Source organism: Acomys minous (genome assembly GCF_964271855.1).
Source record: "Acomys minous genome assembly, chromosome: 8".
In the NCBI taxonomy this organism is placed as follows: domain Eukaryota; kingdom Metazoa; phylum Chordata; class Mammalia; order Rodentia; family Muridae; genus Acomys; species Acomys minous.
This window is the reverse complement of record NC_140489.1, coordinates 18,509,527-18,537,013: the sequence shown is the minus strand read 5'-3', so window position 1 is coordinate 18,537,013 and position 27,487 is coordinate 18,509,527. Positions and strand designations below refer to the sequence as shown.

The 27,487-nt window shown below is 39.3% G+C and overlaps 1 protein-coding gene across 2 annotated transcripts in view; it reads right to left on the bottom strand.

The window, feature by feature from the left end:
- RPS6KA5 (ribosomal protein S6 kinase A5) overlaps window positions 1–27,487 on the bottom strand; it is a 169,003-nt gene that overhangs the window by 54,501 nt on the left and 87,015 nt on the right. For both annotated transcript variants that reach the window (XM_084791764.1, XM_084791763.1), the window contains exons 4-5: window positions 15,411–15,526; window positions 11,806–11,913 (exon numbers count right to left, since the gene is read on the bottom strand). In XM_084791764.1, coding sequence (XP_084647890.1) covers window positions 11,806–11,913; window positions 15,411–15,526 — 224 coding nt within the window. The remainder of the gene's footprint in view (window positions 1–11,805; window positions 11,914–15,410; window positions 15,527–27,487) is intronic.

The following is a 27,487-nucleotide window of genomic DNA, read 5'->3' as shown; positions in this document are numbered from 1 at the left end:
ACAGACACTGGGGATAGTGTCCAGACTCCACACCTAGAAAACCTTCCCCAAGATACACCTACGTGGCCATTCTGACCTCCTTTACATGCCACCTGGGCAGAGCATCTCCAGGACAACCTAGTGTGCCCTGACCCTCCCACCTCTTTACTACTGTAGCTGACTCCCTGCAGTCTATTACTCACACACTACATAAGTGTTTGGCTTACACACGTGTTACTGTCTGCTGCTCATTTAGAGGGGAAACCTCTGTCTCACTATTAGATCTCTATACCGTGACTGACCAGTGTTCGGATCATTCAGTAAGTCCTGAATATGCAGAAGAAAATGAAAAACGTTCATAACTGAAAATGTGAATGCTGAGTTCATACTGTTGTATTTTTGCCCTCTGGCTTTCATATGCACACCACATCACGGATCTGCGCGCGCGCACACACACACACACACACACACACACACACACACACACACACACGGTGAAAAGAAATGACTTGGTACTGTGCCCATCCATGAATGCCCTACTTGACCTTCATCAGTGAAGCTCCTTGCAGCAGACGACACGACAGACACTCACAACTTGTCAACATGCAGAGAATAGGAGAGTTTAGGGTGCTTGGGCCTAAGTGGGATATCTCCACCACACCCCTCCTTCAGAGCTCAAGGATCTATATCAAAAAGGGGGCAGAAAGAATATAAGAGAGCCAGGAGCATGGTGCTGTGTGTCTCTATTTTACATATAAGAGAGCCAGGAGCATGGTGCTGCGTGTCTCTATTTTACATATAAGAGAGCCAGGAGCATGGTGCTGCATGTCTCTATTTTATATATAAGAGAGCCAGGAGCATGGTGCTGCGTGTCTCTATTTTATATATAAGAGAGCCAGGAGCATGGTGCTGCGTGTCTCTATTTTTAGCAATCAGAAGGCAGCGGCAGGTAGATCCCTTAGGAACTCAAGGCCAGCCTGATCTACCTAGCAAGTCCCTGGCCAGCCAGGCATACAAAGAGAGACCTTGTCTTCACCCCCCCCCCCCCCTTGCCCCAGAAGACTGTACGAGCCAGTGGGGGTGGGGGTAGATCATCTCAATGAAGCTGTACTTTCCTTTCCATATACAACAGGGTGGGTGCACATCTGGACGCATAGCAATCATGACAGTGTGCATAAGACCTGCCGAAGCTTAAGCTGGACAAAATCCTAGCATGGAGGAAGCTGACGGGCAAAAGGCTCTTCTCCTATCAAAAGGCTGTTGCATTTAATTGCTGCTGGGAGAAAAAAAAAAGCCCGTTTTCTTTACTGGTGTGGCAGCTGGCATACTGAGCACACTTCAGAGCAATGAAGGAATTGCAGAGAGAATGAACGAAGCTGTATGGTAGGGATCAGGAAGACGTTGTGGGGCGGGGATGACTATCATTAAAAAAAACAGTATATGGAAACTGTCGAAAATCTAATTAACATAGCATTTTACAAAGAAAAGTACAGAATACAAACATTAATTATATATTTTCAATCTTATTATCCCAGGGTAAATTCTAGTAATGCCTTGGGTTTGAAAGTCCCTGACACTCAACACAGTTTTAAAATAATTTTCATTTGCTTCTCAGAAAACAATGAGACAATCCTAATACTGTGGGATGCGCCTCACACATTCCTGATGTGACCAGCGGCCCTCTAGTGGACATACTGTGGAACTGCTTCCCCGGATCTCCAAGGCACCAGCAAACTTACTCTCAGGGAAGGTGGCTTTCAACAGCTATCCATCAGAATCAAATCAAAACAAAAAAAGAGATAACATAAAACTGGAAGCTAAACATTTTCAAGTAAACAATAATATTTAACATTATTGGAACAACGGAGTATTCAATTCTTAGGGTTATGTCAATTCAAAAGTTGTTGCTACTTCTGTCATGTTATTTACATTGAATTTGCCTTAAAAAGAAAAAACAAAAAAACAAAAAAAAGAAAAAGAAAAGAGGAAACAATATCCTGAGTAAGTTTACCAGAATCAGTTATTTCTGCATAAGAAAAAGTAAAAGGGAACTGTGAAGCCATCTTGTCCAGCGCTTTGGAGAAACAAAAAGTCTGCTCTGTCTAGGGTGAGGGCAGAAACTTCACAAATGGCTACAGTTAATTATGTTAACATTAAAATCCTTTATAGTGTGTATTTTCTATGTGCATTATGTTTATCTATTTATGTGTGTACAGTGAGAGGAGGTCAGAGGACAAGGATGCAGAGTCAGCGCTCTCCTTCTACAACGTACATCCCACAAATCGAACTCAGGTGCTCAGGCCTGGCCGCCCTCGCTCACTGAGCCATCTTGCTGGCCCATTTTTTTTTATTTAAGGATAAACTGAGGCCACAAATAAACATTAGGATTCTAATGCTCTTCCTTTTTCCAACACCTCCAGCCCAAGGCTTACCTAAAAAGTAGTTATGATCCAGAGTCACTTATTTTGGCAAATGCATGACAGGAATGAATAAGAGAGGCCTAGTAGGCTTTCCTGAAGCATGTGCACATGAAAACCAATCATGAATACATGTCAATACAAATCAATCAAGATGGGAGATAGGTGGAGGTAATCGTAAACTGCCGTAGAGAGTTATTGGTAATTCTTCATGCGAAAGTGCTGTGTGCTTTCTCCTCCCTTATCCAGATGGTGGTTGAGGGAGACTGTCCCCAGAGGCTCCACCTGGTGACGCTGTGTGGGGAGGTTGGGAAGGAATGCCCTTGCTGGAGAAAATATGTCACTGGGGGGGCTGAGCTTTGAGAGTTTAACACCTTGAATTCTACTTTGCTCTCTGCTTCCTGCTTTCAGTTAAGGATGTGAACTCTCAGTTTCCTGTTTCAACTGCCACGTCTGCCTGCTACCATGTCTCGGGGCCATGATGTGCTCATTCTGCAGAATGTAAGGCCAAATAACAATGCTTCCTCTCTTTCAGGCATTGCTGCTGGGGCAGACTAATGATTCAACCACCACCCTTGGAAAACACTTAGAGATATAGATTGTTAGCAATGACCACCGCCCTTACAAAGCATTTGGAAAAACAGATTGTTAGTAAGGTTAAGATGTTTTTGTCAATGGCTCTTTGTAGAAAATCTAAAAGAACAATTGAAAGTTCAGAAAGGTACACAATTAGTAGGAGAGCTAAGGACTTTTTGAGGTTAGGGAGCAAGAACAACACCCCAATTAGCACCACCTGATGTGACTCTCTCACTGAGGTTGGGCTGGTGGTCAAGGGGGCTAATTTCTTGTACCTACTTTTCCCCTCAGCTTCCTGATATGATTTGATAAAAATTGTTAATGAGTAGATGTACACCTTGAAGACTTAAAGTAGAAATGCCTGATTGTTTTCTATATAAAAGTTTAGAATTGTGATTCTTTTAACACTTTTATAAGATTACTTTTTAAGCTAGCTGATTTGTAACCGCAAACTACAGATTACCAGTAAAGAGAAACTGGCTGAAAAAAAAAAACCTTGCTTGCTTACACTTTAGTAATCTATGACAAGTTGCTTAGTGACAAATGTATGTGGGTTCTTGGGAATAATTTGTTTTTTATATTTGTTTCTCACCCATAATACATAAAACATTTGATCATGTGAGAGTACAGGGTAACATGTTTTTCTATGTATATTCATTGTATTTGTTCACTAAAAAATATAGCATGTGATCACATTGTAATTTTTATACTGCTTGAAAGTTTTTGCTGGGATATATATGCTGTGGGATAAAAAATAAAATTGTTGGAAGTTTATTCCATCCACTCAGTAAACTGTTGAAGCTTGTTGGAACTTGCTTGTTGGAGCTTGTCCTGCTTCATCCATTGATATGTGTGTGTGTGTGTGTGTGTGTGTGTGCGCGCACGTTACTTCCTTCCTTTTCGGATGCTGGCTCCCATCAGTGGCAGTCCTCACTGGCTACAATCAGTTCCATCTTGGAGATTCAAACTTTTTACCCTCAGATAAAAGGGTGATCAGCTGCCTACTCTATGCCCCACCTCAGTTTATCCTGTGGTGTTGAAGATGGTCTTCAACACAAAATATACTTTCATGAGAAGGCTTATTACATTAGTATGACAATCCCATAAGTAGCTAAGATAACTATTAGGTAACAGATTAAGAAATCAGAACTTGAAGGGTTAATGACTAAGTAGCAAAAAGACCATCCTCAACACAATACTTCTTACATAGTCAAATAATTAATCAATGAATCACTGCACCTAAACTTATCAAAGATCAAACATTTGCTTTTTTCTGTTATATTTTTGTTTTTTTTGGTTTTTCAAGACAAGGTTTCTCTGTGTAGCCTTGGCTGTCCTGGACTAACTCTGTAGACCAGGCTAGACTCGAACTTACAGTGATCCACCTGCCTCTGCCTCTGCCTCCTGAGTGCTGGGGATTAAAGGCGTGCGCCACCACTGCCCAGCTATTTTTCTGTTATATTTTTAAGGTCTTTCCCTTTTAAGGATATATACTATGGCAGTGGGCTATAACTTAGTTATCTCACTTTTAAATGTTGAGGACTTATTTTTCTTGACTAAAACTTACAATTTTGTCTACCTGGGGATTCTTGTTTGTTATGAAAAATTAAAACATCCATTGTTAAAGTGTGAAAACACAATTTTAAGCCATATTAATATAGAGAGGAACAACCTATGAACATAAGATTTCAACATTATTTCACTACTTATGAAAAAGAAAGACAAATTTGTCAGTTATTTATTATCTTCATTTTATCCTATTCTTATTTTTAAGTGTCTTATTCCACATTAGAATTAATATGCAATACATAGCAGCTTGTCTCCTTAACTCAATAAACATTTCGTTCTTAAAAAAGATTTGCTAGCTTTTATTTCATGTGTACAGATGTTTTGCCTGCCTGTAGGTCTAAACCAAGAATGTTCCTTGGTGCCCAATGAGGCCAGAAGAGGGCATCAGATCCCCTGGAACTGTAGTTATAGACACCTGAAAGCTACCATTTAGGTGTTGCTGACAGAACCCAGGTCCTCTGGAAAAGGAGCAAATGTTTTTAGCTGCTGAGCCAGCTCTCCAGCCCCCAACAAGCATTTCTTAATGATCAAAGCAACTCTTGGGAAAGACACATCCTAGTCTGCAGAGACTTATCTTTTCTTTTACTTCTAGAATCTCAAGGGAAGTTGAGAAAAAGAACATACCAATGAAAAGTATCAACTGTATAAATCATGTCTGTCATAAAAAGATGTTTAAAGTTAGTAAACTAAAATAGATTCTGTATATATTTGAAATTAGCAACACCTATCTAGAAATATGCAAATACTTAACAAATACCTCTAAAATATATGTTCATGACTTGTTAGGGTCCCCATCTAAGCTATGGAGAAAGCTCAGGCAGAAAAAAAAAAGAGCCTGCAAAAGAGAGTGAGTCAGGGTTGGTGGTATTGTATCTTTATAGTAAAATGTCATTGGGTAAATACGGAAAAAAAAGTCAGGAAACATACTAAAAGTAGAGTGATACTGGCTAGAGAGTTTCAGCCGATTGGTAGGCAGGTGCCAGACAAACTGCAGTAGCAAGAACAAAACAGCTAGAGGGAATTAGACGCCCAGGGATTTTGTTTGTTTTGTGTTTTAAGTCAGTCTATTTACCCATTACCTCCCTATTTAAAAAATTCTAAAAATTTTTAGAAGCTCCTAGGCATGCTTAAATGATGAGAGTGAGACCAAAGTGTCCCTGGAAGAGTGTAGAACAAGATGGAGCACGTGCCATAGACATTCAAGCTGAGGGATGGAGAAAGACTCGACTGAATTCTTTAAAGACTATGCTAAGTGACCGGCTGGCACAGCAACCAAAAAGGAACATTTAAAAAATGCTAACCCAAACAGAACAGTCGCAAGAGGGTATCTATTAAATAGGAAAGGTCTGGGTCGGGACACCTGCTAAACAGGTGCTGGGCAGAGTTAGGGACAGAAAGGCCACTAGATCAAGTTTTAGAAGACTCCAAAAGGGAATTCTTATCTGATCCCTGAGAGTAAAAGCTGAGATCTAGCCTGACAGTATGGCCTTTAAGGCAAAGAGAACAAATGAGCTCGTAGTAAGCTAGAGGAAGAATGCAAGAGTGTAATGTTCCGTCAAAATACAGTTGGTTGTCATCAGCGAGAAAGGGAACTTACCAATGACTTTTCCTCTGCTACTCTTGCACTGTAATGTTTTTGCACGCAAACAACTGAGTACTGGCATTCTCTTAGGGGGTGGCGTTTGACCTGACCAGCAGATAACACAGGACCCTTCTGTCACATGAGGGGATTCAACTGCATTAGTCACACAGGACATCTGCTGATCTGTGACTGCTCTATCCAAGATCTACCTAATGCTCATCAGCTTTAATTTTTTTTTTGAGGCGGGGAGGGGGGCTAGTTTTGTTTTGGGTCCCAAATTTCACTAGGGACCCAGTTCTCTAGGGTCCCAGTCTTTTAAACAGAGGTGACATAGGACCTAGGGAGATAAGGAGTCATATCTGTCTTATGTGATTCCAAAACAACCCTCCTGGGCCCTCAATCACCCCACTTCTACTTGAGGAACAACTGGTGGCTACAATTCCCGGCAGTTTTCAGGAGTCAGAGGTCCAATGCTGCCTGCTTTGAGCCTCTTGCCTTGCTAGTCTCAGCTTCAGGGGAAACCATCATCTCATTGACCAAAATGTAGTTGCCATAATCTTCCCTTCCTTTTGAGTGTATGCACACTTTCCTTTTTTGTGTTAGTAAGGTTTAAAAAGGAGGAAATAATAAACATGTAATTCTCTACATTTTACTAAAGTTGGCCCTCAAATTTATCAAGGAGTAAAATGTTTTAAAATAAAAAACAAACAAACTTGAGAATTGAGCCGGAGAGACGGGTTGGTGGTGAAGACCACAGGCTGCTCTTGCAGAGGACTCAGGTTAGGCTGCCAACACGCATATGGCCACTCAAAACTACCTAAAACTCCAGTTCCACACACCCAATGCCCTATCTGGCCTCCATGGGCACTGAATATGTGTGGTGCATAGACATACATGCAAGAAAAATGCCTATACACACAAAAAGCAAATTAAAAAAACAAATTTGGACATAAATTTCTCAAAATCAATCTAATCTATTTTATACCTTTTATTATATATCCAAGAAAAATTATAGCTAAAACTAGTGTCGTGAAGGCAAAGATATTCTCTATTTTATTTATCAATGCACTATTTAGCTTAGATGTGATCCGTAAATACATACTGAATGAGTAAACAAAGTTAATATAGCTATAATAAAAATTTAGGACATTTAGTCTTTATGCTAATGTTATTTGAGAGGAAGGGCCTCGATTGAGAAAATACTTCCTGCAGGAAGTCTGTATGGTATTTTTTTGAATAAAGATTAATGTTGGAGGGCACAGTCCCTGGAGGGAGTGGCTGTCAACCCTGGGCAGGAGGTCGTAAGTTGTATAAGAAAGTAGACTGAACAAGCCATGAGGAGTAAGTCAGTAAGCAGCATTCCTTTATGGCTTCTGCTTCAGCGGCTGCCTCCATGTTCCTGTCTGACTTCTCTCGGTGATGACGTATGACCTGAGAGTTGTACAATAAAACAGACCCTTTCCTCTCCAAGTTATGTCTGGTCAAAATGTTTTACCACAGCAACAAAGCCCAACTAAGACTCAGGACTGGTTTTGGAAAAATTCCAAAAAGCAATCAGACCTACAGACAGATTAATTATTAATTATCCCTTACCTAAAATGCTTGAGACCAGAAGTGTTTTATATTTCATTTGTTGTTGTTGTTGTTTGTTTTTGTTTTCAAGGACATAGTTTCTCTATGATAGCCTTGGCTGTTCTGGACTCACTTTGTAGACCAGGCTGGCCTAGAACTCACAGCAATCCGCCTGCCTCTGCCTCCGAGTGCTGGGATTAAAGGTGTGCACCACCACTGCCTGGCTGCTAGATTTCAATTTTTTAACCTGGATTCTAGCATACTACCATATATTTTTTAAAAATGGTATCTTGGGGAATAAGATAGAATTGTAATTAAGGAATTTATTTAGGTTTTATATACAGTGTGTGTGTACACTCAAATGACAGAGACAGTCAGAGCTGGAGTGTAATTCTAAGAAATACTTTAAATAATTTTGTTCAAGAAGCAAAGCTGATACACACTGGACCAACAGGAAGCGAGAGTTATGACTCCTCAGCCACCCATGTGGACAGCTTGTGGTTATTTGACATCACCGTCATTCCTAGTTCTAGGTTTATATACAACCACTAAATAATAACTTTTATCTTTTCACAAGTGTGTATTTAGTATTAAAAGCATGGCATTTCCTTAATGCACCAAAAAAAACAACAACAACAACAAACAAAAAAACAAAAACAAAAAAACCCATACAGCACTATGGCTTATCCAGAATCCTTGGGCTGGTGGTTGGGAGGTATAAAAGTTTCTGGACATTGTATTTTAAGTTTTGGTGAGAAAACACAGCATCAGCAGTTGATGCATAGCCATGCCTCTGTTCACTGTTAACATGTCATTCAAGCAAGCATTTTCATATTTACTCCTCAGCGATCTAGGACTTTCTCTGCTCATACGGCTGAATTTTAAAGGTCTACTTTGGGGTAAAGTATGTTCTTATAAAAAATACAACTGTTTTTGGTAAGAACTTCAGTTGGAAGATGAACAGAACAGCTGTCAAGGAATCAAAATCACGAAGTTTTCATCCAGTCCAGCTACTCTAAGTATGCACTGGCTGCTGGTACAAACAAACAAACAAAGAAATCAGTTCTCTTCTGATCCAGCTTTCTGGCTAGTGTAGTAATAGACTGGTAAGAAACTCATCTCCTGAAACAGCAAGGACATAGCCTTCTCCTACTACAAGCTTACAATCTGCACAACATACCACACCCAAGATTTATTCTGTCTGTGGCTATTTTAATTCCTTTGGGAGTTTTAATTATCTGTGGCCAGTGACTTTCTGGGCAATAGTGCCAAAGGGTGATATTCCATCGGCATTACAGACTTGTTCTACTTTATAATCTACTTGTGTGTTTTCTGTCTACCTACCATCCACCTGTCCATACTAGGATCAATCAAAGGTCCCTGCACACACCAGACAAGCACTCATCACAGAGCTGCATCTTCAACCCTCTTTACCTCTTTACTTTGAAACAAGGCCCAACAGTAAGTTGCCTGGGCTGTGCTGAGATCCTCCTTCCTCAGCCTCCCAAGGAGATGGGATTATAAGTTTGAGCCACCAGGCCTGGCTATAACTATAAATCCTTTCTTTCCAACATAATATTTTTACCAATTCTTTGAGGATTTCACATCATACACCCCTATCATGTTCATTTCCCAGTCCTTCCCTGCTCCCCTGACCCCTGTGGCCTCCAATCCCCACCTCCAAGGGGAAAAAACCCAAACAAGCCTTATTTGCGCTATCTATATCCTCACTGGAGTGTGGTCAAACTCTCAATGGCCTGCCCCATGGATACAGCGGAGTTCTCACCCTCCCACGGCCTTGCTAGAAGCCATCTATTGTAAGCAGTGACACTGCAGCACCCTATCACAGCTTTTAAGAGTTCTCTTCCATGGCTTCCTGTTTAGGCTGTTACTCTTTCGGGAGGTGGTCTATTAATTTTTTAAAACTTAAAATTCTGTCTTTTCCTAAATTTCTGCAATAAGCCTACTGAATATTTATAGTTACTTTCGTCTAATACAATGTTGCTTGCTTTATAATCATGAAGTGTCTTAAGTTTCCTGTGACTCTAATGGAGCTACTTTTTTACTATTTTGTTTTCCTTTTTAATTTTTGTATGTGTGTGTGTGTGTGTGTACACATGAGTCTAGGACAACCTGTGGGAGCTGCCTCCCTCTTTCCACTATCTGAGTTCTGGGGACCAAACTCATCATCAGGCTTGGTAACTAGTGCCTTTATTCATAAGGACTTGCTGGGCCATTCTTCTGTTTGTCATTAACTTCTACTCATTGTTTTAAATTTTAGCAGTTCCTGCTATCTCCTCAGGATTGACATTGGTCATTCCAACACAATGCTCTGCAGTGAGCCGTTCATACGTGCACTGCTGGCCGGCTTCTCCAGTAGCCTGACTTCTGCTCTAGAACGCTTACTCTTTTACTTATCACTCTTACTACATGAGGATCTGCAGCCCACACAACAGAGAATAAGTCAAAATTAAAATAAAAAATAAACTGAGTAATGCGCTAGGCTGGACCTGGAGGGAGGAAGTATCATTAAGAACCCATTCTTGAACACGAGGCTGCATGTGTCTAACCCAACTACCTTCTGCGGGCCAGGGGCCTGCACTGGGGAATTTGGGCATTCACACAGAAAATGTACCACAACTGACAGACTCTTGCTCCTAAGGGACACTGAATAAACCATGCTGTGTGCTTGTGTTTTGACTGTGACATACCACAGGATGGCAGGTATAACATTTTTCATTTGTGACATTATGTTGGCACTGAAGCAGTTTTAGATTTTGGATTTTTGGGTTAGAGATGATCAAACAATACTTAATTTGGAACTCAATAATGATCTGTTATATACAGTTAAGTCTTGTATTACAAAATTCTTACTATAATTCTGTGTTCTACATCAGTAATTTGCTTGATAGAAACAAAATTGGCTCCCAAACTTACTTAGTTCTCTCGAATAATTAGTAGTTGAAAATAAAACTTTATCATAGCTCCTACATAAAATTAACACTTGATTATAATTAGTAGATATATAGTTTTAAATGCAATTGGAGGCATCTGTGATATTAAATAGCCCTAACTAATACTGTAAATGTAGGGCCTTCTGCATTTATTTTATGTGTGTGTGTATGTGTGTGTGTGTGTGTGTGTGTGTATGTGTGTGTATGTATGTGTGTGTGTGTGTGTGTGTGTATGTGTGTGTCACACCAGCTACTATGTTTTAGTAACAAACATTTTTTTAAAGTAAAGTCCAGAAAGATTATTAAATAATTAGATTTGGCCTGGAGTGATGGTGATGCCTTTAATCCCAGAACTCAAGGAGACAGAGGCAAGCAGAGTGCTGTGAGTTTGAGGCCAGCCTGGTCTACAAAGTGAGTTCAGGACAGCTAAGGCTACACTGAGAAACCCTGTCTCAAAAACAAAACAAAACAAAACAAAAAACCCAAAAACCACCCCCCAAAAGCAAGCAAATAAAAAATAACAGTAAAAAAAAAAATTAGATTTGGTACGTCCTTGTCACCCCTGCCCAGTGAACTCTAAAGGTCCTCACAGCAGGTCTTAGTTGGTAACTACAATGTAAAGTAAATGTGTTTCACTTTTTTTTGTTTTTGATGATTACTCAAGCCATTCTCCTGAAGAGCAAAAGGGATTGTTTTATTTATTTATGTATATTTATTTATTTGGTTTTTCAAGACAAGGTTTCTCTGTGTAGACTTGGCTGTCCTGGACTCCCTTTGTAGACCAGGCTGGCCTTGAACTCACAAGAGATCTGCCTGCCTCTGCCTCCTGAGTGCTGGGATTAAAGGTGTGCGCCACCACCATGCCTGACTAAAAGGGATTATTTTAAATATTAGCTCTACTTAACACATTTCATAGAGAAGTTATATATATATTGGAAACCTCGGATAAAGGTTTACTGTGACTCTAATAGGATGGTTTCATGATAAATTTAAACTATAAATCTCGTCAGTCCACTCACATCAAAACAGTGCTTGGAACAGACCTCCACAAAACCCTGTAACCCATTTGTCTTATTAAATATTTACTGGTAATGAATTTTTTTATCCTTGTTTATATTCTGCAATTACTAACTTCAAATTAAAATATAATACTCACTTCATCAGCCACAAACTCCTTACTCAGACCAAAATCTGTCAGCACCACATGGCCATTAGAATCAAGTAGAATATTTTCAAGCTTAATGTCACGGTATATAATCCCCAACTGTGAAAACAAAACAAAACATTCATTTTAAGATAAATTTCAAATGAATTAAAACAGCGTTTATCTACCTTTAAGGAAGTTCCTCTTCAGGATTCTGTGGCTCTTGGCAACTCTGAGAGCAAATGCTCCATCTTTGGACTTTCCCAAAGCTCTCCAAATGTCTTAGTTGTCTCTGTGTGATGAGGGTTGATCCCTGGAACCAGTGTCCTCAGGGTCTCCCTGTTGCCTACTGACTCTTTCTGTCTCTACTCTTCCTATTTTACACTCATTCCAAATTAGCTTCATGGGCATTCCTGGACAATTCTTGTCCAAAACTCTTCAGCAAGCCTTCCTAAAGAATCATAGCCTGTGCTGATCATTTCCCTATTTTCAAACCATGTACTTACCTGTAGATTACGGTTTCTTAGGTATTTACCATTTATCCTATTATACTATCTGCCTTTTCAAATTGTATACCCTGATCTGGTATCCTGTATAATGCAATGTGTTGGACAGGCAATTAATAAAGGCTTTTTGAATAACAAGCTCTTAAATATAAAGGTTAAAGAGCATAGGCTTTCATGTTTGGTTCTAAATCAGCAAAGCAAAACATTAAAAACCATTTATACGTCAGTCATACACTGCTTTATGACAAGGGTATGTTGTGTAAAGTATGCTGTTAAGTGATTTTGATTGTGCAAGCATCATGGAGTGTGCTTACACAAACCTGGATGGTTTGTGGGGGAAAAAAATCCTATTCCTCTTGAGGCCACAATGAACAAAACAGCAAATGGGCAAATCAGCCAAAAGTGACCACAGAGTACCCATGCGATGTATGAAGCTGCTGCCAGTGAAATACAGTACACTGTCTTACACTAAGCTCTCTAAAGTGACGATTAAATACATAGTAAATGCACAGGCCAGAAGCATGGTTGGCTTTCGACCACTATCACGTTTTACTCCGCTGTACACAAGCATATGTGGGGTGTTATATGAGTGGCAGCACAGCAGGTTTATCTACACCAGCATTACATAAAAAGGGATGGAATCAAGCAGAGCATCCTGACAGCTACAGTCAAATGTATGGCCTATCACTTAGTGAAGTGTTCACACAGCTCAAGACCATATGCCTCTTTGTTTCGTTTTTCTTGTAAGTAGTACAGTAAAACGTTTCAATTATATAATACAAATCTAAAAGGTGTCTGATTCACCTCAATTTTCTACTTCATGTTTTCACTTATATTTGCATGGATTAAATGTTTTGATACTTTGAAATATTGCTTTCCTCAATATTAAATACAGGAAAAAGCAGATTTCTAATAATCTCTCAAAAGTCAAAGCAAAATTACACATCCCTCATCAAAACACAGAAAAACCACCAAACAAAAACAAAAACCCAGGCAAGTTTCCTATGACAGCTTCAGTGGCTTACAAGAAAGACAGGAAGGAAAACACAGGTGTGCACTGCACACACACTTGACTTGAAGAATTGCATTTACCTAAGAACAAGCAGCACCCTGCATTTAGACCTCTTTGGAAAAGACTTTTAGAAACAGATTATTTACCAACCAATTTACTTCATCACTTCCAAATAAGCTTGTAGTCTCTTCCTCTAAGACTTATTATTAGCATCTCTATCAAGATTAATATTGCTGGCTTTGTGTATATGTGTTTTTAGGGTGAGAATGTTATACTGCTTTCATCGCATATCCATCACATTTATTCCTATTCCATTATGTTCTCTACATCTATGGGTTTTTAAAAATTACTGTTTAGAAGTAATGAATGGCATGGAATCTTTCTTTAGAACACAAAATGAACGGATTTAAGTATTACATACCTTACAGACTGTGTTTTTCTAGCTTACCTGTTTGGCTTTATGTTTTGTTTTTAACTTTAGTACTTTTGTTCTTATTGTATTATAAAACATTGTATCTAATTATAAGCTTCAAAAAATCTTTGTAGCTTATTCTGAATAGTAATATTTCTGATATAGAGATGTTTAAACTAAATCAGATCACATTAAAAATAAGCATAGCCATGAAGCTTGTCACCATAGTAAAATTCTGTCAAAAGAGGCACGAAATGGTCATTTATTATTCATGCTCTCCTTTCCCTCTGCTGCCAGCTCCCTTCTCTTCCTGGACCTCACACATTTCACTCACTTCAGACAGGGTTTCACTATGTAAAATCAGGCTGGCCTCAAACCCACAACCTTCATCCCCAAAACTCCCCGGTGCTGGGATTTTTCTAAAGATTACTATTCTCTTTCCCTCTGCCAGTTGTGTCTTGTTTCCTTTCTGGGCTAGATCTGTTACTTCTTGGCTCCTGACTTATTTTCTTGTACCTTCTAGAATCTTTTCTCAGTTTTGTCCCATTTATTGTCTCCATCTGTGACTCAATTTCTGATCAAAACTTCCTTCCCCTTTAAGATGCCTTCCTTGCTGTTTTCCTTCAACTCTCACATATTTTTTCATATTTGTTGCATATTTGTACTTTAATCTGTTCATATTAAGGGAAGGATGACAAACATGACAAAGAGTGGCTTCAGGATATATGTGAAATGTTGAAATGTGGTGACTCAAATCACACTGTGCCTTTACAAACCTGAATACTTTTGATATAAACTATTTTAGCATTTTCTATTTCTGAAGAAAAACATACATACTGAGGCAACACAGAAACCACCCACTTCTCCAATAATTTAGGTAAGTTAGGTCAAGATTATGGACCACGGTTAAGAATATCTGCAATAATACAAGTTTAAACTGATTTGCCCACGGTTTGAACAGGAGCATAGATAATAATGTGCGGGTAAAGGTTTCAGTATCTGAGCTCATGCCACATGGAGGCAACGAGGAGGAGCAGAGCAGGGCAGGGTCAGAAGTAAGTTAACACGGGAGGGACAGAAATAACTCCGAATCAGCAGCAAAATCAGGAAGTACCCTTTGAGAACAGACAGATTGGATTGTGCCACGGAGCAAGTCACAATTAAGAAAATACATGTTACAACTTGGGGTTTCATTTTTAACAACCGACAACTTTATTGTTTGTTTGTTTGTTCTTCCGAGACAAGGTTTCTGTGTACAGCGTCAGCTGTCCTGGACTTGCTTTGTAGATCAGCCTGGCCTTGAACTCACAGCAATCTGCCTGACTCTACCCCCTTAGTTCTGGGATTCAAGGTGTATTCCACCAAGCCCTGCTACAACCAACAACTTTTATTCTGATGATACAGTATAATAAAGAAAGTACTGGGATTTTTCATGTCTTACTTCGTAACTAGCTTGGCCTTCAAGTCATGATCCTCCTGCCTTAGCCTCTCAAGTGCTGGGATTATAGACATACCATACCAATCCCAGCAAAAAGCAAATAGTTTTAGGAAGGAACTCTGAAACTGAGAGCACAGTAACGTTCACAAGCCCCAAGACAACATGTGAAAATATCAACGTTGTTTAGTTCCATCAATACCTCAGTTTATAGACTGTTCAAAAGGAAACTGCAAAGCTGAAGCGACTTACCTTATGCAGGTGTTCCAGGGCAAGCACGATCTCTCCAACATAGATCTGCACTTCGTGCTCTGTGAAACGTTCTCTTTGAGAAAGATGAGTAAAAAGTTCTCCACCATTTATATAATCTAAAAATGAAATATATTTTTTTCTTTCTTTGACTTGCATTCATAAGGAAATAGCTCCCTCTAATTACTTTGGGTTAACCATTAATTTATTTTTATATAACTCTCAGTATATGACAGTTTCATAGAAAGTATTATTAGTTTTATATGTCATGCAATTTCCTACAACAATGATCATCCTGAACCAATCAAATTAATATGCAAAGAGTACTGCCATTAAAACTAACACAAATTCCACACAGATTTAAGAATATTTTTCTAAAGACAGCATATCAAAGCCCTCTGACACCAGTGGGTAACTTACTGTAGAGTATCAAACATCAGTCACATGATGGCCAAAGTCGCCTCCAAGATCCCACACAAAACATGAGCAAGGTCCTATCTTGCCACATGCAATGGCTGCCAATCATTAATTTTAAGACCTGGAAACAGACTCCCTATTTTTAGAATTGTCTATGCACACTTTAAAGGAATATACTGTTGGGCAGCAGGTAGCATTCTTATGGCTGCATACAGCACGGGGTAAAAAGGAATATGGAATAAAAGTACAATACTTTTTTGGAGCATTCAAATTCCAAAGATCTCATTTCTCTTTGATTTGCCCTATTTATCACAAGGGTGTAATGAAAAAGGAGGTAAAATGGCTAAAAAAACAAAACAAAACAAAACAAAAAACGCGGGAGCAGGGTTTCACTCATTGGGAGGAAGAAGAAAAAAAAAAAGAATCACTGACCATTAGCGTTAGGAAATTACTTGTCTGGCATGGTGGCATATGCCTGTAATCCCAACACTCTGGAAGGCAGAGGTAAGGGGATTTTTATGAGTTTGAGGTGTCCAGGACAGCCAAGGCTACACAGAGAAACCTGTCTCAGAAAAGAAAGAAGAAAGAAAAAAGGAAGGTATTTGAAAAACTAAATATGGATATATTTAGGTAACAAAATCATAACATAATAACATTTCTTTTTTTTTAAGTGAACGCTAATTTCATCAGTAACTAACCACGAAGAACATTTCCTTTCTAAGGCTTCTGTATATCACCAAGATTTTTTTAATGTATCTGAACACAAAGCTAATTATTTAAAAGGTGTAAAGGAACACGACATTCCTACAAATGAACAACAATTTTTTTCTATTTTAAGTAGTTATTTACATAAGCCTCAATTTCCATAGTCACAGCACAGAAATAAACACACACACACACACACACACACACACACACACACACACACACACACACGGACAAATTCCCACATAGTCTCAAATGTCCAATTCAATCACTTCATCTTCTGTGGCCAAATTCAACAGAGCCAACACCTTCCTCATGGTATCACCTATTATTAAAGATGGTTTTTACCAATGTACTTCTCTGGCTGTGTTCCTAATGCTGGTTGTACTCCTTTCTCTGCTACACTGCATTTTTAAGCATCAAGACCAATATAGTCACCATACTGTACCACCACAAATGCCTGCATGCAGTACTCAATAAATATTTAATTTAATAACAATTAACTTTTACCACTGTTTTTTACCATGAACTTTGCTTACATTCCTTGCCTCATTCTGTTCTCTTGTCATTCTCCCAATGATGGTTCCCATGTCTGAAAACAATCATTAAAACTGGAAGGACAGTCCCATGCAAGACAAAACCAAACGCCTCCACCATACCCCTGTCTCAGAGCCAATGTGACAGTTACAGAAATGAGGGATTTGTAACTGAGAGACCCACACTAGACAATGGTTCTACTGTTGTCCTGTTGTGAGCAAATTAAGTTGCTCTGATCTCCAATTCTTTGTATATTAAACAGAGACAATAGCTATTTGTGAATTACTGTTGCTTGGGCTATAGGGAGTGTTTTCCATTGCTGGGGAAACTCAGGGAAAAAAAAAACTCTAGAAATCCAAGAAGACAAGCTTAATACATCAAGCTACCCATTTTCCTACTTCTAGGATAGATTGTTAAGACATTCATAAAAATCAGTAATTTTTATAGGTATATATTGCATACTTTACAAGCAATTCTATCCAGTCATCCAGGCTTTAACAGTGGTAAAGAAGAAACTGAGGCAGGCCAAAGACTCTAACGGCAGAAGCTTTAATAAGTGCTGTAATCAAAAGCAGACGCTAGAAGCTTGTGAGACCCTCGAGGCTGGACAGCTGCCACCCTCTGTCTTGCTTCTGTTGGGCATGTAGCCGATCTCGTTATAGTTTCACCTGTCATTCCTGAATATGTAGTGCTATTTAGCATGCTTAAAGGAGCCTCTGAACATCACATCTTTTGCTATGAATGTCATAGGAATGTCACTTTCATTGACTGCGTTGTTCTTTGAGATATACTTAACCCACTATAAATGCATCCACTTCAAGTACAAAATTCAATATTTTTTGTTTGTTCAGCCTAGTATAGCCTCTACCCTAATCAATTTAATTGCCTCCAGATCTCAGAAATTCCAATTTATCTACTTTCACTTGCTTGCACTTCTGATGCCATGTGTAAAAAATTATTATAAAACTCAATGCCACAAAAAATTGCCAACGTTTTTGTCTAAGACTTTTACAGCGATTATAGTCTCTTAAGACTCTTCCCTTTAGTCTGTGATCCATTTAGAGTTAACTTCTGTTTATGTTGTGAGGTATGGCCCAACTTCACACTTTATCATATAGCCATCCAGTTGTTCCGGCACCATTAGTTGAAAAACTGTTCTTCATTGTCACTCTTGCTGAAAGATCGGTTGACTGTAAACATGAGGATTTCTGGACTCTAGGTTCTGTTCTACCGACCACATCAATTACAGATCTAAAGCCGGGGGCGGGGGGGTGGGGGGTGGCGCACACTCTTAATCTTTGCACTAAGGAGCACTGAAGGCCAGCCTGGTCTACAGAGGACAGGCAGGTCTAGACAGAGAAACCCTGTCTAGAAAAACCAAACCAACCAACCAAACAAACAAAACCCAAAACAACAACAAAATTACATGTCTATCCTTACACTGCAGTCACATTTTTATAATCAGAGTAGTATAACAGGATTTTTTTGTTTGTTTGTTTGTTTTGAGGTAAAGTCTCAGCCCAAGCTACCTTCAACTTCAAGGCTCAAGCACCTTTCCTCTCCTCCCTTTGTCTCGCAAGTAGCAGGTGTACAGGTGTAGACTTCACTTACAATATATTTTGAAATCAGGAAGTGAGGGTTTTTGTTGCTGTTGTCGTTGTGTTTTTTTTTTTTTTAAATCTTGGTTCTTTTTTAAAAACTATTGCAGCTCTCCTCAGCTTAAGTTTCCACCTGAATTTTAGGACCATCTAGTTAATTCTGTAAGAGCATAGCCTGAAGTTTTCAAAAGGGATGTACACAAGTCTGATAGTCAATTTCGGAATATTGCCATCCCTAATATTCCATGAAGATGTGATGCTTTTCCACTTACAGAGGCCACTTTCATCCTTTGAACAATGTATGAAGCTTTACTCTTTTTTCTCCAGCCCAGTTTTAGTCTTCTTTATTGCCAAATGTTTTATTGTTTTTATTCTAAACTAAATGGAAAAGTTTTCTTAATTTACTTTCCAGGATGTTCACTGTAAGAATATAAAAACTTAGTTGTGTGCTGCCCTTATATCCTGCAACTCTGCTTCACTTGTTTATTGATTCTAATATTTTAATGGATTGTTATAAGATCACGTCATCTTAAGTTTTCTTTCTATGTTACAAACCTATCGGCCTTTTGTGACCTTTCCCAGACTACACTGTCGAATAAAGTGGTAAACATGCACACTTACTCCATGTTTGATTTTAGGAGGGAAGCATTTGGTCTTTCATCACTAAATACTATGTACACTGTGCTGTTTTGTTTTGATATATGCTTTTATCCAGCTGAAAGGTTCACTTCTTTGCCTGTTTTAGTCAGGGTTTTTCACCGTAAGTGAATGTTAAGTTTCGGTCAATGCTGCCTCTGTGTTTACTGAGACAAGCGCTGTCCTTTAGTCTACTGATGCGGTATGATGAGCCTGGGAGCTTGAGCTAATCTTGTACTCCTCCGATTACTCCTGCCTGGGTGTGCTATATACTCTCTTGTTACTTATTCCTGAATTCAGTTTGGTAGGGTTTTGTTGAGTAATTTTTGCATTTTATTCACGAGACGTTAGTCCGTGTTTCCTTGTGATGTCTCCATCTGATTTGTACACTAGAATACTACTGGCCTCAGGGCAAGTTGGGAAGTGTGTTCTATTTTTTGGATACACTTATGAACATTTTGGTATTAATTCTTTAAGTGTTTGGTTATATTCTTCACCGAGACACCTGGGCCTTGAATCCGCTTCAAGTATGCCTCAACTTCTGCCAGCTCTTTCCTCCCCAGCAGTAACAGCAGAAAGTGTGTTTCTTCTTGGGTCAACTCCAGGGCTCCATTTCCTTCTGGGATTTCTTCTCTTCCTTCCTGATTTTTTGTTTGTTCACCTTTTAATACAGAGTTAACCTCAACCTTACAATCCTACTGCCTTAGCTTCCATCCCTGAGCCACGCTCCTTGGCTAGGTATTTACGTTGCACTAACACCCAGTTAACTGTATGCTGTTACTGAGGTGTTCATAATATTCTCTTGTAATTTGTTTTAGTTCAGAAGTCATCTCCTCTAGATCATTCCTAATTTTACAGATTTAAGCCTTAAAAAATTGGTCAGTTTAGCAAAAAGCTTATCAGTTTGTTGTTCTTTTCAAAGACCACTTCTTGCTTTCACTGATTTTTCTCTGTTGTTTGTTGGTCTCTGTTGGATTGTCTTCTGGTATTTATTATTTCCTGCTCTTGTCTTTGCTTTGAGTTAGTTTGCTCTTCCTTCTGCAATGGGTAAAGGTAGAGAGCTGAGTTATTACTATGGGGTGTTAATTCTTCTCTCACACTTGCACAATTACAGCTACACATTTAAATAAGTCATATGTTCATATTTTCTGATTAAAGTACCTTCTGGTTGCTTTTACATCTTCTTTGACACATTTTCTTTTTTTCAATTTAAGGATGTGTTGTTGAAGTAGCACTTGTAAAGACCACATATTTCTATTTGTTATCAATTTCTAATTTTACTACCTTGTACTCAGAGAACACACTTCTTAATGTTTTAAACTCCTTAAGTTAAATTTACTGAGGCTTTTTATGATCTGAAGTATGGCCTATCTTAATGTTCCATATGTAGTTTGTTATTGTTCTAAAACATTCTGTACTTTGTTGTTATTGGCGCTATTTAAGAGAATTCTATACAAGCTTGTTATGAGAAGGTAAAGTGTTGATCAAGTCTTTTATTTCCTTTTTGGTATTTTTCCTAGGTGTGTTTATAATTATTGAAGTAAAATAGTATTATTGCATTGCCTATTTCTCCTTCCATTTCTTTCAGCTTTTGCTTATTTGGTATGCACGTTTATTTATAATCATTACATCTTGCTAATGAGTTTGTCCTTTTAGTCACCGTGAAATGTCCCAACCAATAATTAGTAAGTAATATTATTTTGTTTGTTTCTATGCCCATTTTGTCTGATACATGTATAACTTATCTGTAAGGTCCCAAAGAAACCCAGGACAAATGGCTGACTGAAGTGTCCATTAGCATACAAAGCACAAGCTGGCCTGTAAGCTCCCTCTGCAGTGACCTGTGCAGAATCACTCTGGCTGGCACACCTACCCTAACCTCTCCAGCCCAGGGGCTTTCCGCCCCTTCAGCAATGAGCTGTCTTGCGCCCTCTTCTTGCTACTACACCACCCACCCACCCCACCCTGCCAGCATCAGTTTATTGGTTATGTTCAGTTTACTATTTTCTCTCCCAGCTCTGGACTCTTCCAGATGCCTCTGGTCGATGGGCGTGGTGTGCACCTCTATAATCCTAGCAATCAGGGAGGCAGAGGCAGGCAGATCACTGTGAGTTTGAGGCCAGCCTGGTCTACAAAGTGAGTCCAGGACAGCAAGAGACCCTGTCTCAAAAAAACCAAAACCAACCAACCAACCAACCAAACCAACCCTAAAAAACAAACCAAAAACAATCTCAGATGCTGCTAGCTGAACTCTCCCTCAGATCTACAATAAAATCCTTCTCCTCAACCACACCTTGGAGAGGTCATGCCCTCATTTCATTCACCTGGTGCCAAAACTTGGGCGAGGAATATATGAGGCCCCTTCCAAGTTGCTTAGACTCTCTCCTAACTGACCAAGTTACTGACAGCCTACGTCTCCCTTCCTCCTGCCTACCCGAGTGGACCTTTATAACCAAATGAAGTTATATGATCTGATCGAACGTATTTTATTCATCAAGCATATGTTGTTATGTATTTAAATTTTTCTATTTTCCTTGAGCCTGCCACTATCCAGCTTTCTTTTGTTGCTGTTTGCATGAGTTTCCCATCTTTCTCCCATTTAGAAATATTTATATATTTAAAATCCAGTGTGTCTCCTTTTAACATTCCATAATTCGATCTTTTATTTATTTACTTATTTTACAGGAGTCTGACAACTTCTGCTTTTTTGGTTAGAATATTTAGCTATTTGTATATAATGTTGTTACTGATTACAGTTAGACGTGCTTGTCATTTTACATACACCATTTTTTGTTCCTCTATTGTTTGTTTTTCATTGTGTATGTATCTTTTAGCCTAACATTTTAATTCTTTTAATGAGTTTTTAATTTTATTTTTCTTTTTGTTAATTAAAATATTCTTTTTTTAAAGATTTATTTATTTATTATGTATACAGTGTTCTGCCTACATGTACACCTGCACACCAGAAGAGGGCATCAGATCTCATTACAGATAGATGTGAGCCACCATGTGGTTGCTGGGAACTGAACTCAGGACCTCTGGAAGAGCAGTCAGTGCTCTTAACCTCTGACCCATCCCTCCAGCCCCTTATTTTATTTTCTTAATGGTCTCTCTAGCTTACTACATAGTGACATAGTAATGTACAAAGCATTACTTCTCATCAGCTTTATTCTCTCATCTCATTTTTGTGCTATTAATGTTACATACAGTACAACTATTCAGAGTTGGCACCCTGGATTTTATGGGTTCCACATATGTGAATCCAATCAGCTGCAGACTGAAAATACTTGGGAGAAAGTCTGTGTCTGAACTGAACTTGTAGACTATTGTCTTTGTTATTACTTCATAAACAACACAGTGTAAGAACTATCTGCACTGTGTAAGGTGTTATGAGCAATCTAGTGAAGATCTAGTATATTCAGGAGAACACGCACAAGTTATATGCAATACTACAAACCACTTGTAAAGGAGACAAGCATCCGTGGCTCTTCTCTGCAGGCAGTGTGCAAGTCCTGGAATCTCCTACTCCCATGGACACTGAGGGGTACTGATATGTCCCACATCTAAAATGTTGCTATGATTATTACCTCATTTTTTTATCTCTGCAAGTACATATTTATAGTTTGTTACATCAGTTTTCCTAGTTGTTTTTCATTTTCTATTTTTGTGAGGGATTCAAATTACGAACTGACTTCAGCTCCCCTAGCCCACCTTGGTGTGATGTGTTTGTTTTGCTTTGAGACAGTCTCATATAGTAGCCACGGCTGTATTCAAACTCATGGTGATCCTCCTGCCTCAGACTCTTAAATGTTGAAATTTCAAGTGTAAGCCACATACCCAGCTTGGCTATATTTTTAAAAACTGTTTTGGCTTTTTCCTTATTTAACAGCTTGGTCTGGCTATTTAGTCAAACTCTTTGATTGCAATATGAGACCTCCACTGTTGTTCCTCAGAGAACAGAGCCCTGGGAATTTGCACAAGTTTCCCTCACTGGCTAGGTTCTCTGCCTCTGCTAGTGTTACAAACAGCTGCTAAGCGCCACTAAGTGCTATTTGATTGCTCAATTGTTTCCAATAATGCTCTGGGGCACTAATTGTTCCACAGTCTGGTCCAATAAATCCAGGCTTTTAAATGAGTAGTTTGAGGACAGTGTTTGAGATCTATTCTTATCCCAGAAGGACTTTTTAAGTTGCCTACATCCAAAGACTCTGCTTATTGCTATAATGTGGTAACCACACTGTACCCCAATACACACTCAGTTTCAAACATGGTCAGTGTTGTCAGTGAGCGCTCAAGATTTCTCTGCTCTTATGAGCTGCCTCTTCAGTTTGGTTCTGCCTCTTTGGGTTTTGGCAAAAACCAAAACCAGAATCTCCTTAAGGTCCTGCTCTGGAGCTGAGAGTGAGGACAGTGGCTGGATTCTTTTTAATTATTTAACTAACTAATTAATTAAAATTTAATATACATTTATATTATTATACATATATCAAATAAACTACGTACAATGAGCAATGGAGTTGAAGATCAGATAATTCAGTTCTACAATTAAGCTTAGTTGCTTAGGGGTTAAGATCTTTTTAGGTCTAGATAGATGTTTTACGTAGATAGAGATGAGATACGGTAGACACTCAGTTACATTCAGAATTTTAGATGCACCAAGCGAGGCTGGATTCTCCTGAAGCAGCATCCCTGCTTAGCTGGCAGGGTGCTGGGTAGGGCAGAGGTCTCCAGCCTTCTCAGCTTCCCTCTAACAGTACAAGATCCCCACCCAACAACAAAGCAGACTTGATGTCCAGAGCTCTCCACTTAGCCTGCCTAGCCAGCACAGCGCTTGCATCCTAGCATTGAGAGCCGGTGGAGGAAAGGAATCCTCAGCTTCTCAGATATTTTAGTCAGTCTCCATGTCTTCTTTTTATAGAACTGCACGCGGTTGTTGGTGAGATTAACATTGCTCTAAGTTGCTCCATATTGTTAAAGCTTTCTTTCTGCCTTAACCTAAGAGGCTCCACTTTACAAACACCACGTGACTTCATTTTAAGTGCAAACACAGCAACAGGATGACTCTGCATCTTGTTGGGCACCTAATGAGGAAATGGCTCAGTTGGTCCAGTGTCTGCACAAGCATAAGGACCTGATTTTAGGTCTTTAGCACTCATGTCAAAAGACAGGCAAAGCAGTGCATGCCTCTAACTCCAGCACTGGGAGTCGGGTGGGATTTGGGAGACAGCCAGATAGATGCCTGACTCTCACTGGTCAGGCAAAGTAAGCCTGGCTAGGCAAAAAGTAAGGTGGAGAAACAACTGAGGAAAACACATGAAGTTGACCTTTGGGTTCCACATGGAACATACTCAAACTTGCATGCACATGTACACTAACGTGTACATACGCACAGAGGCACATGCCATTTTTAAAAGTCTTATCTTACCAGCATTACCTTCAAGGCACAAAATTAACTTATTCCTAAGAGTAGAATAAGTAAGAGCCTATAAACTTATCAAAGTAAACAGGGCTATACAAGGGCATAGTAAAAATAACAGCAGGAAAACTAGGCCTGAGAACTTACTGAGCATATCAGATTTTGGAAGGCGTGCTACAATACTTGCATCTGGACCCCATAAAGAGGAGCTGTCAAAAGCCTTCACCAACATGTCACCTGACTATTCACTGAATTTCCAAGTTTCCCTTCGGCTTCACCTGGCTCTGCCCCCACTGCTGACTGGGCTCACTCAAGGACTAGTCTAGATCTGAGATTCTGTATGGCTAGGCTTTGAAACTAAACTGCCTAGTAAACCGCATGGTGGGTTCTGTAGTGAGTCTCTTTGCATCTGTATCTGCTTCCCAATTTTGCAGGAATCTCTCTTTCTCTCTGTAACCTTAATCCACACAGATCGTTATTTAGATTGTGTGATATGTAATATGTGGCCTAAAGGTTAATTTAAGATTATAATAGAAGAACCTGTTTTTGCCTCAGCTCGATATCAAGGGAAATCAGGACTAGTAGGCAACTGCAGCCAAAACCACCACAGCATGTGAATTTATAGTATTCAATAAATTCTGACACTGTGCAAAGGCGTACGCATGCCCATCTAAGTTTCTGACACAGCATGCTCAGGACAGTAATTCTTCTAATTTGTTTCATATTTGCATAGGAATTGTAAAGCCTGTTTGTCTATCTCTAAAAATCACAAAAAAGTTTGGGGTTTTGATCTGGACAGCTTTGCATGCATAGTTCAATTTGGTGAAACCACATTTTTACAATATTGAGTTTCCAACCATAAACATGGATAGTTCTGTTATAAACAGAAAAAAAAAGGCATTCTAATTATTCTAATTTAACCAAGTACTTTAAAAATATACTTTAAAAATTTCACTTTAAAGTTGCTTGACACTTACATATAGAAATACAACTGGACCTTGTTTTTTTCCTTTGAATCAACTGTTAGTACACACAAGACTTGTAAGTGCACCCCATAGAATTATTTTTACACATCTAAGTCACCAAACAGCCAAACTGATACCTCATCGTTCATATACACTTTCTAACAACATAACCATTTACAAATCAGGAGATTTATGTAAATTTGTCATTACCATCTAACCCTCAATCCTAAATTTGTTCCCAAAATATCTTCTATAGTGAATAGATGCAACATGGAATGTATTTTCTCAAATATGCAACAAATCCTCAATTTTGGCTTCCATAACCTTGGCACTTGAGGTTATAGGTACATCAATTTGTAGGCATGTCACAACGTGAGCTGGCCTCACACCCTTCCTTCACCACACTCAGATGTGTGTCTTTGGGGAAAGGCTCATCTTGTGTCATCTTTTCAATTGGAGCATTATTTCAACTCATACTGCTATCCATGATTTTTACTTTGATCATTTGAGTAAGGTGGGCTTCTTTGGGTTGTCTCATAAGAGAAAGAGAGCACATACTTTATAATTAACAATCACTTTTGCAAAGTTAGTTTCAAAGTTTATAGCTGTCCTGGCCCTCATAAAACATTCATCCCTTTAGTTCTATCTGAATAAATTCATGGTGTCATTGTATTCCAAAGGCCAGAATGTACCACTGTTAGTTGTCATGTTCTAGACCCAGAAACATTGGACATGACTAGACCCAAAGGGATATAGGGGAAGGCTTTACAGGAACATCAGCTTGAGCCAGACAGGAGACACAGCATTGACAAGAGCAGTCAGGCAGTGGCTCCCTGGACAAAGGAAAAGGGTGGTTAATACAGGAGAAGTCCCTGGCAGAGGTCCCTAACCAGGGCCTGTCCAGTTCTGAATGGGAGACATCTAAGCTTGGTTAGAGGTAGGTACTTTAGTTACTATTAACATGGAAGGCCAGTTTTCAGAAGCTGGCCCTCCTCGTTTGTAGCTGGTTACTGGGTATAATGCAAGAGTCAAAGGTAACCTGTAAGCCCTACCTGCCCAAGAACAAGATCACTTCCTGGAATGCTGGGAGCTGTAGTGCTTGGCAAACAATAAGCCACATGATTTTACTTCCCTAAAAAAGTTTGCCTGACACACCTGCACCAGATGTGCTTGATTATATGGCTTGAAACACACTATGTAGATCAGGCTAGTTTGAACTCAGAGATCCGCCTGTCTCTGCATCCTGAGTGCTGGGATAAAAGGCATGAGACACAAAGCCCAGCCTGTAGATACTCTCTCATTTTCTCTCTCCTCCCTCCCTCCATACCTCTTCCTTCTTCTTCTTCTCTCTCTCTTTCACTCTCTCTCTCTCTCCCCTTCTCTCTTCGTGTGTGTGTGTGTGTGTGTGTGTGTGTGTGTGTGTGTGTGTGTACGCACATGTGCATATGTGAGTGCAGATGCCTATGGAAGCCAAAAACTTCTCTGGAACTGAGTTCCAAGCAGTTGTGAGATAGTCAACATGGGCTCTGGAATAAAATTCAGGTCCTCTGTAATTAGTACTTGTGCTTACCAAGTCTATGCATCTTGGGAGTAATTAACTCCAAATCCTCTGCTCCTTGAGTCAAGGAGCCCCTGAAACTCCATTCAATGTCTCAGTCTTCCAGGAACTGCCCAAGCAGTTGGGTGGAGCACAACTTTCCTCCATGTACTTCCTTATTCCCTTGTTTACAGGATTCTCCTCTTCCATAACCAACAGCCCCTCTATTGGCCCTCAACCCCATTCCATCCTGTAATACTGTTACTTCT